This window comes from Polyodon spathula, chromosome 11 (genome assembly GCF_017654505.1).
Source record: "Polyodon spathula isolate WHYD16114869_AA chromosome 11, ASM1765450v1, whole genome shotgun sequence".
In the NCBI taxonomy this organism is placed as follows: Eukaryota; Metazoa; Chordata; class Actinopteri; order Acipenseriformes; family Polyodontidae; genus Polyodon; species Polyodon spathula.
Window position 1 is genome coordinate 26,966,394 of NC_054544.1, and position 16,718 is coordinate 26,983,111.

The 16,718-nt window shown below is 41.3% G+C and overlaps 1 protein-coding gene across 2 annotated transcripts in view; it reads left to right on the plus strand.

The window, feature by feature from the left end:
• The window catches only part of ngef (neuronal guanine nucleotide exchange factor), a 45,063-nt gene that overhangs the window by 16,828 nt on the left and 11,517 nt on the right, over window positions 1-16,718 (plus strand). For both annotated transcript variants that reach the window (XM_041264722.1, XM_041264723.1), the window contains 9 exons: window positions 170-284; window positions 4,038-4,322; window positions 8,407-8,516; window positions 9,311-9,540; window positions 9,684-9,844; window positions 10,089-10,241; window positions 11,428-11,557; window positions 16,018-16,092; window positions 16,612-16,701. In XM_041264722.1, the coding sequence (XP_041120656.1) occupies window positions 170-284; window positions 4,038-4,322; window positions 8,407-8,516; window positions 9,311-9,540; window positions 9,684-9,844; window positions 10,089-10,241; window positions 11,428-11,557; window positions 16,018-16,092; window positions 16,612-16,701 (1,349 nt within the window). The remainder of the gene's footprint in view (window positions 1-169; window positions 285-4,037; window positions 4,323-8,406; window positions 8,517-9,310; window positions 9,541-9,683; window positions 9,845-10,088; window positions 10,242-11,427; window positions 11,558-16,017; window positions 16,093-16,611; window positions 16,702-16,718) is intronic.

The following is a 16,718-nucleotide window of genomic DNA, read 5'->3' on the forward strand; positions in this document are numbered from 1 at the left end:
TGACAGCTCCTCCCCTCCTCCTGCACAGCACCTCCCCTCCTGCACAAACTCTCCCCTCTTCCTGACAGCTCCTCCCCTCCTCCTGCACAGCCCCTCCCCTCCTCCTGACAGCTCTTCCCCTCCTCCTACACAGTCCCTCACTTCTCTGTCCTCTCCTGTGTGTTAACAGACCGAGACTGCAAAGAAGACGTGAAGAATTCAACTTCAGAGAGAAACTCGGACAGATCTCCCTGCTGGAGACCCCCAGTGCTTCAGAAAACCACCCTGCCCCCACTCCTTCTGGGGTAAGAGTCTCTCATTGCCCACAGAGATTCAAGGGTTTTATGTTTGTAACTTTACAGTTCACAACACTTTATCATGCACCTGTTATTTGCCTTTGCATAACTACACTCCGCTGTGCTATTCCAATGTTACACAGGATATGGCGATATAGGTATAGTTATGTATCGAGGTCATGCTTTATTTTAAGGAGGACTTTCTGAGTTTATCATCTGTTAACAACAAGGTCACTATCCTGTTATCATCTGTGCTTGTTAATGGTTAGTATATAATAAGCTATTTATAAAGCTGATCATATAATTAAGTTTTAGAGCACTTTAAAATATGCTACTAAATATTTTTGCAAGTGGATATGAGTTATTCCCGTGTTATTAGTTTTTAAACAGATAATAACAAAATCTAAATTAGAAGTAATGGATTTTTAAAGAAATCCCAAACAGGTATGGTAATTGACTAGTGGTTGGGTTTACATGCACATGAAAATCGACTCTACAGTCTTGAAACAGCAAAATGACGTCATTTTGGCAGCGTGACTTTAAGGGCAGGGTCAATCGCTTTCTCGCGATAAAAACAGCTGTAAAACCCCATGTAAACCTCAGCAGGAATCGTGCTTGTGGCTCATGAGATTTCAGAAGTCAAGATGCACTTCTTCTGATTTAATCTCACGTGATTTCCAGTAGAAAGGCCGTACAAAACACACACACACACACAAAATGTACATTTATGGACTACTTTAGAACCGCAGCGATTATACTCATGCCGACGGCAGTTATTATCACGGTACATTTTAAACATCATAAATATTAAAATGAAAGACAAACTATCGGATACAAAAAGTTTTATTCAAGCACATCATATCAAATATTTAAACACCCGAAAGGTCGTATTTAAAAGAACAATTAAACATAAAAGGGTTTATTTTCTAACTTGCCAAATATGGCACTCCTTAAAAAAATGAAAAACTGTAATAAAATAAACATTTCAAATGAAACTAGTGTGTGTAAATGTGTGTGTCGCTTCAAGATGAAATCTCTCCTACTGGTATTTTCCCCGGTGCATATTTCTTGTACAAAACAAAGGAACTGATGGCTACTAGGTCCTGTAGAGATAACAGGTTTGTATATACCGGTATTAAAAAATAAAATATTGTAGGTTATATTCAAAATAAAAACATGTATTGTAAAATGCGATTGTAATGTTAATGAAATGTAACTTTGAGATGTTCCACAAACACACGCACGCATGCACACCCCCACACACACATTCTAAGTAGTAAAACATGTACTTAGTAGAAATTATATTTTATATAATTTTGTGTGCGTGTGCGTGTGTGTGTGTATTGGAAAAGTAACCAGACAAACAATTGGCTAATGCGTTGAGTAATTCAGAATGTGCTCAACAACACATGAATTATTTTCTCTTGTTAAATGCTGTTTTATCTTCATGGCAACACATGAAGCTCTCCTCACGATATCCAGTCTTCTTTTTCCTACTTAGTAAGCAGACACAGACATTTAAATATCCCTTCCCCTAAATGACTATGAATTGAGTAATCTGCATTGGTACGGACAACTTTTTTTTTCCTAAATCAGAACTCCATAGCATTGCATTTCCTTAAAAGTAGGCAAACACGTGGTGAGGAATACTGTCATGACTTGTGCATGTCAACACCACCATGGTCAGAGGTATTGTCTTTCACCTTTACTTTCTTTTGTACCAGTAGGAGGAAATTAAATGTGTATGTAATGATATTTAAGATGTATTTGATCTTGTTGGTTTTTATTTTATTGGAATATACTTGTGTAAACCATCCTGTCAGTTTAAAACCCCTTGTGAGTCAGCAGTGCTGCTTAAAGGATTCGGTGTGCGTTATAATTAGAACATGGAACAGAGACCTCTTTTACGTATATTGAAAGAGGTAACCGAGAAATGAAAAGTCCACTGTAGGAGGACAGGGGACAAGTCTGTTGGTGCAATTATTAGATATCTTTGATTTAATAAACCAAATTCCCATTTTGATCAGAGGTAGTGTTTGGTATAGAGTTTTTTTTTTTTTTTTAATGAATGAATAATTCTAATTGAACTCTGAATTTTTGAGGCTACTGGATTCCTTAGATTATATCCTGCACGTAAAAGGTCCTATACATAATCGTGGCCATACTTTAGATCTGGTAATTTCTCGTGGCTTAGCTGTTAAAAACTTCATAAACCTAGATCTTACTATTTCTGATAATCTTGCCATTCTTTTTGAGGTGAATATGCCAGTATCTACAAAGACTGTGGACCATACATTTAAATCCCTGGTAATTAATTATTCAACTGCTATTAAGCTTTCTGATGCATTAAGCTCATTTTCAGTAGATGAGCTGGTTAATACCTACACCACCACCTTGACTGGTATCTTAGATACTGTAGCGCCAATCAAAACTCAGAGTGTCTTTTAAAAAGCTCACCGTGGTTTAATGATACAACTCGTAAGATGAAAGATGAGGGTCGTAAACTAGAATGGAAATGACGGGAATCTAAACTGCATGTTCATTACAGGGCATGGAAGGGCCACCTGGTTAAATATAGGAAGGCTCAGGCATTGGCTAGGTCATCATATTATTCTAATTTAATTGAAACAAATACATGTAATCCTATATTTATTTTTGCTACCATAAATAATTAATTAATCATTCCCCTAATAGTCTCATCATTGACATTGGCTCCTTTCACAGCTGCAATGATGTTTACAGTTTCTTCAAAAACATCAAAAATGAGATTCCATAGACACATTGCATTAAGGAGGACTCCAGCACAATTTGACTAGCTATAAATCCTGTGTTTGATAATGTCAGGTACTCTTTTTGTGAACTTACTGATATATATTGAATACAATTAAACCAGACGTTTCACAATTGCTTATCAATTCAAACAAATGAATACAATCAAACTGATGTTTCACAATTACTTTATCAATTCAAACAAACATAAATGAGTACAATTAACCCTTAGCGGTCCATTTATTCAGTGCTTGTCAGACGCGTCAGGTCCAATTTATTTTCACACGCACTGTTTATTTTACATGCGCTGTTTAAAGTGATTTTTTTTTTAGAATAAAACAGATTTAAAAGGCATTGCATGGCAAACAACACCAATACTGGATCTCCAGCCAAGCCCCACTCCTCGTTCGCTGTATTTTTCACATACCTCTTTATAGACGTGCATACTGATAAATCCCCTCCCGATCACTCGTTTTATCACCAAACTCCTCAATAATGCGATCCAAGTCATTATTTTATTACTATAACGTTTCAAAAAGCTCTGCAAATGTCTTTGATATTCTTTGAGTGCTGGATGCGGAAGCAGCTACCTCCTTTGTTTATGTCCATGTTATCTCTGTGGTGCAGGGGGCTATCAGATACGTCCTTTTTTTTTGGCTTCATTTGGCTTCTTTCGGTCTCACTTGGCCATTGAATGGTTTTCTCGACTTTAACCGGAGAAAAAACAACTAGATACCTGTGCTTTATGTCTTTTTGATGACGTCGGACAGGGTCTGACATCGGACTAGAAAGGGAAAATTGTAAAGTCGGACCTGCTCCGACATAGAACCGCAAAGGGTTAAAGTATTGGCATTGCTAGCTTGCTACCATTATTTACGTTAAACTCACAAAACCGTTACTATTTTTGTTCAGTTTGTGTCTTTGCACTGGTGACTGAAATATATATTTTTTTTTTTATGTAAATTTTATTATATGTATGTTTTTTGTGTTTAGGCCTACTTCTGCATTCAAGCCTGGGATTAAATTAAATTTGAATGGAGAGACCACAGGCCTCATCCCTGGGGGAGCACACACTGCACTGATTCAGGAACTGTCTGGAATGTTACCAGAGAACAGCTTGTCTCCATACCACAGTGAACACAGGAGAGCCCCCTCTGACAGCACTGTCCCGATGGAATCCCTATCTCAGCAGATATCCTGTTGTAAAATTCAGAAGGGCTGCCCTCCACAGGGGGAACGAGGGGAGGACTTGATCGCCATTGACAACATCTCGGTCAGGTAAGATGATGTCTGATGGAGCACAAGATGCTGTAACACGATAAAAATTCCATTATATTACACAGACATCCATACTTGGCAACTGTTGGAAACTATTCAGTGGGACACTCATCTCCGGGAGGTACTGGGGGGTCATACGCATCAAACACATGGAAGGAGTCATACGCAAAAAACTCTCATTATCATATAACAGAGGTATCCCCCCCCCAACTCAACACGACACGACCATCATGACAGTAAAAATAAACATAATGAAGTAGTCTTACCTTTGTATAAGTTAGTGATCAGCAGATGTGTCAGCTGCACGAAGAGCACAGCATGTGGTTTTTACTAACTCTACTCTGCAGAATTTTTTTTTTTTCTATGGGTAAATATTGGGACTTTCTTCCTATGCATCGGGACGTGGCATATTTGCTAGGAAATCGGAACTGTCCCGACCATATAGAGCCTGTTGGCATATATGGACATCATAGCCTCTCACTGTACCAAGTGAAAGATCAGTGTTGTACCAAACTAGATCCCAAACAGATCTTCTGCTGCTGTTTCTGTTTTTCAGATTTACTTCAAACATATTAGGAGCCTAGCAAGTTCCTAAACTGTAAATGTGCAAAAATGTATCAAAATGAAATAACAGGTTTCTCATTCTCCCCCCGGATATTGGGGGACTGTCAGAAAACTGGCTTGGTCAGTGTGATGTCAGCACCCAAGTATGTCAAGAAAGATATTAGAAAGATACAACCTCAGTGACGTTGTTGTATCGTACAAAACTGACACGAAAAGTGAAACATGAAACGTGTTGTAGATTAACCACAGAGCTTGTTTATTGTGCTGCGTACTGTTTGGTACTTAAGATGGCGTCTCTGTTGTACACATACCACCACTCACTTACGACGTCACACATCCTGGCAAAAGCAAGCACGACACAACACTCCAGTGCATCAGGCAACATGTAACCTAGCAACGACAAAATAGCATTGAACATTGCTTGGCATGTCGAAAAATACGGGGGTCTGGTCAGCATTTCCGATCTGTTCAAGCTGGTACTGTTTGTTAAAAATGCTGAAATTGTAATTCTTGGAGTTCCTCAGAAGCTTGGTTTGTCTTTTGGTTTGTACTCAGGAGGTCATGTCTTTTGTTGTGATTTTAATACACGACTTAAGTTTAAGACACAGGCTATTTTTGAGAAGAAAAAAATGGTTAAAAAGTGCTTCTTAAATTCGAAGGAATACGTATTTTGTGATTCTTTTGATGAACACTTATTGGCCTCAATTTGTCTCTAAGAGAACGATATTGTTTACTAGAAAGAGTGCTTTAGTTCGGATCAGGGTAGAGCAAGAGGGTTCGACTGAGATCACTCACTGTTCTTGAGAACCATGCTTATCCAATTGAGATGAGAATTAGGATGTTGGTGCAAGTTGAGTTGTTAGAATATTGTTGTGATTTAAGTTTGATTTTCAGCCCTGTGACAGGTTTTAAACAAACAAAAAAAATGACAACCAGAACCTTAGTCATTGGTATCAGTGTCTGGAGAACAAACTAACAAATGTTTTTTCCTTCCTACTTCCTCCTCCACTAAACTTTTCAAAGGATCTTTTATACACAAGGCCAGGCTAAATTGGTAATCAGTTACCCTCACCACACCCCATTCCCGCCAATTAGGACAGGCTTCCCATTCAAACAAATGAATTCTCTGTCTATTGTCCGCTTCACCTATTGGAGTGAAAGTTGAAAACATTTTTTGCCTCATCCCTGTCAAACCCACAGACCATTGTCCAGGCGCAGTAAATCACTCACATACTTGTTAGCAAAAACAGATCCCTTTCTCTGTTTCCTCTATTTCATAAAAACAAACATCTTTCACACAGCACAGTGAGGGCAGATGCTATGATTTTGTTGTGTCTGTTTAAAGTAATTGCTGCGTGTACCTAAATACACCATCCTAGTGTTGTATGCTTCAGTTTGGAAAATGCAAGTATTTCACAGCTTTGCACTAAAAACATGCAGTCAGGGGAGCACAGGGATCCCTGAGTGTCTCCCCTGCTAAAGGCACGACTGTGTGGTGCACAGGGAGAATCATGCAGTCAGGGGAGCACAGGGGTCCCCGAGTGTCTCCCCTGCAAAAGGCACGACCGTGTGGTGTGCAGTCATGGGAGCACAGATTTGCATCCTGGCTGTACAAATTTGTTGGTTTTCCCTGGAGATTCCAGAGGGATTGCTGCATTGGCTCAGGTGCTGTTTCGGGTTATGGAGGCAAAATCAGTAGGGATTGTTTCTGCTTATTGTGCTTCAGCAGACTGGCCAGGTGCCTAGTGAACTTAAGTGGACGCCTGCAGGGCTTCTCTTTCAGAGGTCTTTAGCATATTAGCATACTTGCAGAGCATGTTAATCTGCTGTTCCTCAGTACAAGTTCTTTTGATTTTTGAGTTCTGAATTCTTGGCACTACAGGTTTGTTTGGTGGGAAGGGTTGTTATGCCAAAAGAATTCTTCAAATACCTGCATACACAAACACCCACATGCACATACAAGGCCACACGCACACACTCACGCACAAACAAACATGCACATATGCATGCACGCACCCACGCACATGCACAGACGCACATTCATGCACACCCACATGCACACACACGCACACACACTCCCACAAAGCATGCAGACATGCATGCACACACACACACACACAAAAAAAAGTTTGATTAAACAGATTTCTTTCAAAATTACACATTTTGTTAGCTGTAATCACTTATATCTAAGGCCCTGTGAAAATCGCGGAAATTTTCTTTTCACGGCAGTGTCACAGGTAGAGTATCCACATTTGTGGAATGTGCATGGAACTATTTTATAAATTATGTGTACTGATTATTATTATTATTATTATTATTATTATTATTATTATTATTATTATTATTATTATTATTATTATTATTATTATTATTATTTTTTTTTTTTTTTTTTAAACATCAAATGTAGAGATAAATGCATGAAATTATCAAAAAAAAAATGTCAAAATTGTTCAAGCACTTTACAATAGCTTGTGAAATGGTTGTAATTAACAGCCTGTAGGTAAAGTGCATCTGCAAGGACAGCTTTCAGCTCTAGTACGTCAGATACATGTTCACCATTTAGGTCTTGCAAAACAAATACAACGTGTAACCCACACTGATCTTGGGCATCAATCGACTCGTCAGAGACCACTGACAAGCGACCAGACTGTTTTACCAATTCCATAATTTCCTGTTTGTTACACTCGGCAACTCTAGGTAAGTATTCGTGTCTCAGCTGGGCTGATGAAGGAATCGCTCCACCATTTGCTACACTCGGTCTGAAGAATTTACTTAACTTTTGGTTGTCCAGTTTTTCAAGTCAAATGCCTCTGCTAAAACAAAATTTAATGTGTTTCGTGCTTCACGGTTTTCAGTGGACTTTTGGAAAATGGAAGTCGCAGTTTTTTGTTTCTTTGCAAGTAAAGCAGTCCAGTGCTGCTCTGGATTTCTGCCTTTCTCTTTAAGTAAATACATGAATCTCAATGCCTGTCAACAGCTGATTCTTGGTAGTGAGCTACAGTAACATTGCATGATGTACAGAAGAGCTTACCTCTGTCGCTGTGTAAAGCTCCTGCTGGATACTACTTTATGTGATCTGCTGCAGACACATTTTTAGCCTTTTTAGAGACATCCATTTTCTTGTTTACAATGTGTATTATTTTAATTTCCCATCTAGGTTACATATAGTCACATGAAATACAAATAATAATTATGAAATAATTTATTTTTATTTCTTAAGAATATTGTAGAAATCGCAGTATTGGGCTAATTTCGTGATTTCTGCACTGCCTATGAAAATATGATTTACACAGGACCTTACTTATATCTCACTGAACCTCCATACTAAACAGCTGACATGAGAGAGACCATGTATTTTTAAAGAGTCCACCCTGGTCTATTCTTTTAGGATAAATACTTCCGATCTTTATTCTTAACAGTATATTTGTCTCGGCCTCTCGTGGCTGGAGAGTCAGTACAATGAGAGTCCTCTAGTGAAAAGCACTGTCAGGGTTAAAGCAGTGTGTTGTGATTGTTTCAGGTTGCTGGATGGAGAAAGCTTAGTGGGGAGGCAAGCTGAAGATCAGGCAGTGACAGCGACTGTTGGACCTCCTGCTGAAGCCTGGAAGAATCTAATTGCGCAGAGAACAGGTAAACACACAGACCTACACAGAGACAAACATGGACACACACAGACAAACAGGGACACAGAGACAAACAGGGACACAGAGACAAACAGGGACACACAGAGATACACAGAGACACACAGACCCACACAGAGACAAACATGGATACACAGAGACAAACAGGGACACACAGACAAACAGGGACACACAGAGATACACAGAGACACACAGACATGGCAGGGAAATGCAGAGACAAAAAGGGACACACAGACCCACTCAGAGACAGACAGACAGGGACACACAAAGACAAACAGACCCACACAGAGACAAACAGACCCACACAGAGACAAACAGAAAAAAACAGGGACACATAGTGACACATAGAGACAAACAGTGACACACAGACCCACACAAAGACACACAGAGATAAACAGGGATACATAGACACATAGAGACAGACAGACACACACAGAGGCAAACATAGGCAAACAGACACACAGTCATCAGAGATAAACAGACACACAATCCCACAGACCCATACAGAGACAAAGACACACACACAGAGTTGTCAAATATGTTATTTTGAAAGAAGGGGTGGAGACAATTTCACGATACAGTTGATTAAGAAAGGGCAGCACTATCTGAAAGCATGACTTACAAATTGAGATACCTAGTGTAGTACCAGATATTATGTTTTAAAATGAAAACACATGTTTCTTACAAAACTATTACAACCTATATAATTAATGGAAGTGCAGGGCAGGTCAGGTGGGCAGCAGTGCTGTGCTGTTTCTCTCTCACTGGTGTGTATCTGTGCAGAGGTGCTATACCAGGAGTATGGCACTCAATCCCGGCTGCAGGAGATCCAGCGCCGGAGGAATTGTGATGCTGAGCAGGAGGGTGAGCCCGCTATGAGGGGCCCTGGCATGCCGCTTCAGCTCTGCAGGGACTCCCCCTCCAGCACCATGAAGCTGTGGCAGAACCTGGAGGCTGTGAGGAGCAGTGGAGTGCTGAGTGTGCTGAGCACAGAGAAGCGCCATCATCAGGAGGTGAGGGGAGGTGCAATCACCTTTTCCAGGTTTTACTACGAGCTTGATTAGCCGCAGTGTGTGTCTTATTAAACTCGGAATGAACCCAAGAATCAATCACACTGCTATCTATCCCTGAGCTCTGTCCTCTTCCTCTGTGGCAGGCCATGTTCGAGCTGGTCACCTCTGAAACCTCGTACTACAAGAGTCTGGAGCTGCTGGTGACACACTTCCAGGAGAACCGCCAGCTCACACAGACCCTGAGCCAATCAGACGCCCACTTCATCTTCTCCAACATCCGAGACATCAAGGACGTCAGTGAGAGGCAACAACAAACTTAAAATCCTTTAATAACTGTTCTTACCTTTCATGAGCACTCACAACATTATCATTCTTAATGGAGTGTTGACTAATGCTTTAAAATCAATGTTCTACCTCTTATGAGCACTTGTAACATTATCACTGCCATCCATCCCAAGCATGTCATTCCCTGTCACCCTTCGGCCAGGGAAGAGGCAGGGAAGAGGCAGGCAATACGAGTCCTGAGTCCTGTGTCTGTGTCCTGGCAGGTTCCTGTTGGATCTGGAGCGCAGGGTGGAAGAGAATGTCATCATCTCGGACGTGTGCGACATTGTTTCCTTGCACGCCAGTCAGCACTTCCACGAGTTTGTGACCTACGTGTCAAACCAGACATACCAGCAGCGCGCCTACCACAGGATACTGTGGGTACTGCAGGGGCTCAAGACAGGGGGTCCAGATCTGGAGGGGTATTGTGGGTACTGCAGGGGATCGAGACAGGGGGTCCAGATCTGGAGGGGTATTGTGGGTACTGCAGGGGATCGAGTACAGGGGGTCCAGATCTGGAGGGGTATTGTGGGTACTGCAGGGGCTCAAGTACAGGGGGTCCAGATCTGGAGGGGTATTGTGGGTACTGCAGGGGCTCGAGACAGGGGGTCCAGATCTGGAGGGATATTGTGGGTACTGCAGGGGCTCGAGACAGGGGGTCCAGATCTGGAGGGGTATTGTGGGTACTGCAGGGGCTCGAGACAGGGGGTCCAGATCTGGAGGAGTATTGTGGGTACTGCAGGGGATCGAGACAGGGGGTCCAGATCTGGAGGGGTATTGTGGGCACTGCAGGGGCTCGAGACAGGGGTCCAGATCTGGAGGGGTATTGTGGGTACTACAGGGGCCTGACAGGGGGTCCAGATCTGGGGGGGTATTGTGGGTACTGCAGGGGCCTGACAGGGGGTCCAGATCTGGGGGGGTATTGTGGGTACTGCAGGGGATCGAGACAGGGGGTCCAGATCTGGAGGGGTATTGTGGGTACTTCAGGGGCCTGACAGGGGGTCCAGATCTGGGGGGGTATTGTGGGTACTGCAGGGGCTCGAGACAGGGGGGTCCAGATCTGGAGGGGTATTGTGGGTACTGCAGGGGCTCGAGACAGGGGGTCCAGAGCTGGAGGAGTATTGTGAGTACTGCAGGGGATTGAGACAGGGGGTCCAGATCTGGGGGGGTATTGTGGGTACTGCAGGGGATCGAGACAGGGGGTCCAGATCTGGAGGGGTATTGTGGGTACTGCAGGGGCTTGAGACAGGGGCAGTAGCACTAGCATTTGTTTTAGCAGTCTTCATGGTGAGCGGTGGGTAGCCCCAGCTCAGCATCAGTGAGGAGGCTCCTGTATGTGCAATGTGTTTTACTCATATCTAGCAAGCCACTTATCCAATTGTGATGACACTTGATAAAGGCTCAGTTAATGTATAATGTAGGAATCTGTCTTTTCAGATAACTGTGTGTCATTCAGTTGCGATGAAGATTTATGAGAACTGTTGTTGACAGTAATGGAATCTGGGTATATGTTCTGTAATATTAAGCGTGTATTCAGCTACAAATCGCTCTGTTTTGTTCCAGAAAGGAAAATGAGAGATTCCGAGCAGTGATGTCTGGTCTGGAGCAGGCCCCGCAGTGCAAGGGCCTCCCGTTCACCTCCTTCCTCATTCTACCCTTCCAGAGGATCACTCGACTCAAACTTTTGGTCCAGGTGAGCAGGGTACTGCCAGATACACAGAGACACAGGGACAGGTGAGCAGGGCACTACCAGAGACATAGAGACACAGACACAGATGAGCAGGGCACTGCCAGAGACACAAAGACACAGGGACAGGTGAGCAGGGCACTACCAGAGACAAAGACACAGGGACAGGTGAGCAGGGCACTACCAGAGACAGAGACACAGGGACAGGTGAGCAGGGCACTACCAGAGACAGAGACACAGGGACAGGTGAGCAGGGCACTACCAGAGACAGAGACACAGGGACAGGTGAGCAGGGCACTACCAGAGACACAAAGACACAGGGACAGGTGAGCAGGGCACTACCAGAGACAAAGACACAGGGACAGGTGAGCAGGGCACTACCAGAGACAGAGACACAGGGACAGGTAAGCAGGGCACTGCCAGAGACACAAAGACATGGGGACATTAATAATCTGTTTCTCAATTATTTTATAATATACATTTAACCACGCAGCTGCCCATTTAGTTTGGCAATTTCCATGTTAAAAATGCTCTTTTTGTTGTGCAGATTTTTCGTTCTTAGCCCTCAAATAAGCAATTTGGACAGTTTTCAAAAACAATTGTTGCTATTTTTTTTTTTAAATGCACGCTTTTTTATTGTGATTATGATAAACAGAAATACAGGATTTCATTAGAACTTAAAATAACAACAATGTGTTTACAATTGTAGCATTATAATATAGATCACAACATAACATCTTTATTTTCAGTCAGTATCTTCCCCAGTTTCAGGCATGCGTGTATAGCGCTGTTATATGAGTTATTATCTGTGAAGTGTAGGTACAATGCATAAATAGGTCATTTTGACCAGTACCAAACCTGACAAGGCTTCCTTACAACCTGTAACACCAACAAATAAATATTTTATTCTCTGTAGATACACAGGAATCAATTTTTCACTCTCAGCTTTATGTATACAGATGACCCGGTCTGTCAAGCACATTTCTTAGGGACTGCTGCCATCTGCCAATAAAAAACAAAACTGCATACACTTTTACAATATAGTTTTCTTATTTTATCATTGAAACACGTTAAAAAGATGTGTTAAACTTTGCAGATGCGCAGATAAGCGCCTGCACGCTATTCTCACGGGAGTGGCAAATTTTGACATGCATGCACTCCACTTGGAAATCGCAGGATAAACCATAATGCACATCCATATCCACTTCCTCTTTCTTCACTGCTATTTTAGCTAACATATCCACCCTCTCATTCCCATCTATTCCTATATGAGCTGGAATCCATACTAAAATTACATAGAAACCTAAAAAACAGCATTCCAAAAAAAAAATATACATTATTTCCTGCACTAACACATCATCTGTAATACGTAAATGCTTTCCCACCACAAATTCCGGTATATAATGGCCACTGCAATGACCCATCTGTAAAAACGTTACAATAATTCTCCCAATCGTTATTTACTCATCTCAATGCCTGTTACAAAATTCACCTCTGTCCTTTGCCTTCTCTTTTTCTTTCAACAAAGATAAATCAATCCAAGGAGATTTAAAACATGACGGACTAATATTAGATTGTGCTTTTTTAATCTCACCCTACCTAAACAATATCTCAATGTTTCCTGACCCTCAATATCCTTTTGAATTCTCACCCCAATAGACACACACATTCACACACATTCCTTTTTCTCTTCATTACCTCATATTCCTAACAAGGCTCAAAAATACTTTGCACAGGATTTCCATCTCCTCCATTCAATGCCTTGACCCAGTACTGAATTCTCAGCATTTTCCTTCTTAAATAAAGTTGCATTTCCCCAGTAACTACTTGCCATGCTGCAACTGGAGATGAACACAGTGCTCCACTACATACTCTAAGATCCCTAGCTTGTACCACATCCAGTTTTCCCCAATCCTTACTGACCACCTCCTCATATGTCATTCATCCATAATCCAGTATAGGCCTAATCAATGCTCTATAAATCATTAACAATGTTTTCATACTTGCTCCCCATGCATTCCCCAACAAATTCTTCCTTCTTTTACATCTAACAACTATTTTATCCATTTTAATTTTGTCATCTAACAAAACTCCCCAGAAATTTAAACACTGGTACTATCTTTAACATCATCCCATCAAACTCTACTAATATCTCCCCATTTCTTCTTACAAGAAAAAATAACTCCTTCTGTTTTTAACGTTGAAAATCTCACCACCCCATTTCTTTGCCCATAAATTTATTTCCTTCAATTTAACATTCAATTTCTTGACCCCACTATACAAATTTCTATTTCTACTTCAAACAACACAATGATCCAAATACATCAATGTCCCACTATCTTCAACACTTTTCTGCAAATCACTTGTCATAATTTTAAAAATGAGTGGACTCACACACTCCCTTTAGGAACTAGATTTTCAATGTCTGCTATTTCTGATAAACTGTTCCCAGTCAACTTTTCTAATTTCCAAAAAATTTCTAAAACATCTAAACATTCTTCCAACTATCCCTATATTAAACATTTTAACCAATGCTCTCTCCACAACATATCATATGATATGCCTTTTAAATATCCAGAAACACTGCTGCCATATACTGTTTATTAACAATCCTCTTTTGAATCTCTGACACTAGAAAGTCTGGTCCATTGTACATCTATTACTTCTAAATCCTCCTTGACTTTTTTGATTGACTCCTTGATTTTTTTTCAAGAAATACAATAATCTGTAATTTATCATTCTTTCCATTATCTTTCCAAAATTTGGCCTATATGAAAATGACTTACTTACATCCTTATCTGGCTTTCCAATAGGAATCACTACTACTTCTTCTTTCCAACTATTAGGAATCCTACCTGTCTTTCAAACTAAATTAAAGAGCTGTAGCACAACCAGTAAACATCAATCCGGTATTTTTTTCAAACATCATGTAACAAATTCTATCCTTTCCTGGCACAGGGTTTTTCCTCCCTCTCAAAGCTCTTTTAATTTCTTCTTCCCAAGCTTCATACTCATAGTATTTTCCACTACCTCTGAATTCCTTGTTTTCCCTTATAAATTCTATCCTCCTTTCCTCACTCCAATTCTCTCTACTACTAACTTTAGCAAACGCCTCAACCCACACCTGTGCCCTCTCCTCATCTTCTACATACTCTTTATCCCCTTTTAGTATGGGAATCTCTTTAAAACCACTTTGCAACCCATTCATACCCCGCATTCTCCTCCACATAGCTCCCATGGATGTTGTGTCACTGATCCTCCACACCGTTTCCTCCAACTTATTTTTCTTTCAAACACCATGTCACTCATGATCACTCTATTTATACACCTGTGGCTGGAGCCTTAATCATTTAATCATTAATTCAACCACATTCCCAGCCTCATTCCCATGTGTTTTTGCAGGGAGGATTAAGTGCCTCAGTGTCACTCACTGTTACACACACACACACACATCCCTGTGCTCCCATACATACACACATGTACATGCACAGGGGCAGGGCATCTTGCCACAATACATTTAACTTATTTAAAAGAGAAACAAGCATAAGAGAAAACAATAGGGTAAATGATCTTTTAAGAGAAGCCATTGGTTTCTCCTACTTTTTAACATTGTACTCTTGTCTGACAGCAGGTGTGGCGATTAGGGGAAAAAACTTTTTATTTTTCCCCAGTCTCCTCCTTGTTAAAAGGCCATTAGACAGTTGTGAGGGAGTGGGGTTTCTGGCCTCTGTTCCTTTTTTAAAATGTAAAAGTTTAAATACAAGCTTTTGTTCTAAAAACTAAAACTTTAATTATTTAGCTGAATAGTATGCTGATAATTGTCATTTTTTTCTTTTATTGAATGCAACATGAATCATAATAATACATAAAAATGCAGCACGTGAAGGAAACATATACAGTGTGAAAGCTGTCTACTACACAAAATAAAAGCAGGTACAAGCTCCTTCCTTATAGAAAATTAGACGGACCATGTTAGTCACACAGTCTAGTGTGTTTCCACGAGGAAGTAAAATAGCTTATACAATGCTTCATTGAGCATGTGCTGGTACATTTCAGATGGTACATGCGGAACTCATGTTTTTTGGCTCAGAAGAGATGCTCGAGAACCGTGATTTTGGACATTAGCAGTGTGGCATTATGACCAAATACATTTGGAACAGCAAGGTGGGATAGCTTGTGTTTTACCTTTCGTTACCTTTAAGTATTTCAGCTGATATACCAACTAGTGAATAATTTGGGGTCATGGGTTCATTATTCCTGTGTTTGGGAAACACTGCTTTAGACAATGTGATTAATAAACTCACCTGTTCCTTTTATGTGTGTAACCTGCATGAACAGACCCTATCCAAATTGCTCTGTGTTTTTGAAGCAGTGCTCTTCCCTCACCAGGTACCGGCTGTGATAAACGGAGCTGTGTGAGCAGGTAGCTGGTTCTCATGAAATGTGTCTCTTCTGTTACACTGCAGAACATCCTGAAGAAAGCGGAGGAGGGGTCAGAGGAAGAGGCCAGCGCTGTGATGGCACACAAATACCTGGAAAAGGTACCGTGTGTGAGTGCCAGTGTGTGAGTGTCCATGTGTGAGTGTGAGTGTCTGTAGAGTGTTAGTGTGAGTGTATCAGTGTGAGACTTCAGTGTGAGTGCCACTGTGTGAGTGTGATTGTCTGTTTGAGAGTGAGTGAGTGAGTGTCAGTGTGGGAGTGGGAGATTGTGAGTGTAGTGTATGAGTGGGAGATTGTGAGTGTAGTGTATGAGTGTTAGACTGTAAATGTGTGAGTGTAGTAGGCGCGTGAGTGTATGTTGGTGTATATTTCTATGTGAGTCTGTATGAGCGTGTGTTACTCTGAGATATATTTTGTGTTTTTGTGATTCTAATCCTGTTTTGTTGTCAAATACGTTCACTTGATTGAGCGGTAAGCTTCTAACCAGCTTTCCCGTCGAGTCACACCAGATTGCAGTGCTGGCAGTGCTCAAGCCATAAGAATGATCTGACCAGAGTGTGACTGCGTTTCCTGCCCGGCATTGCTCTGTGCTTTAATGCTGGGTGTGTTGCTCCTGGCAGGTGGTCAGGGACTGCAATGAGGGGGTGAGGAAGATGAGCCGCACCGAGGAGCTGATCAGTATCGAGAAGACTCTGGAGTTCAAATGCAAGGTAAGCGAATAACCCAG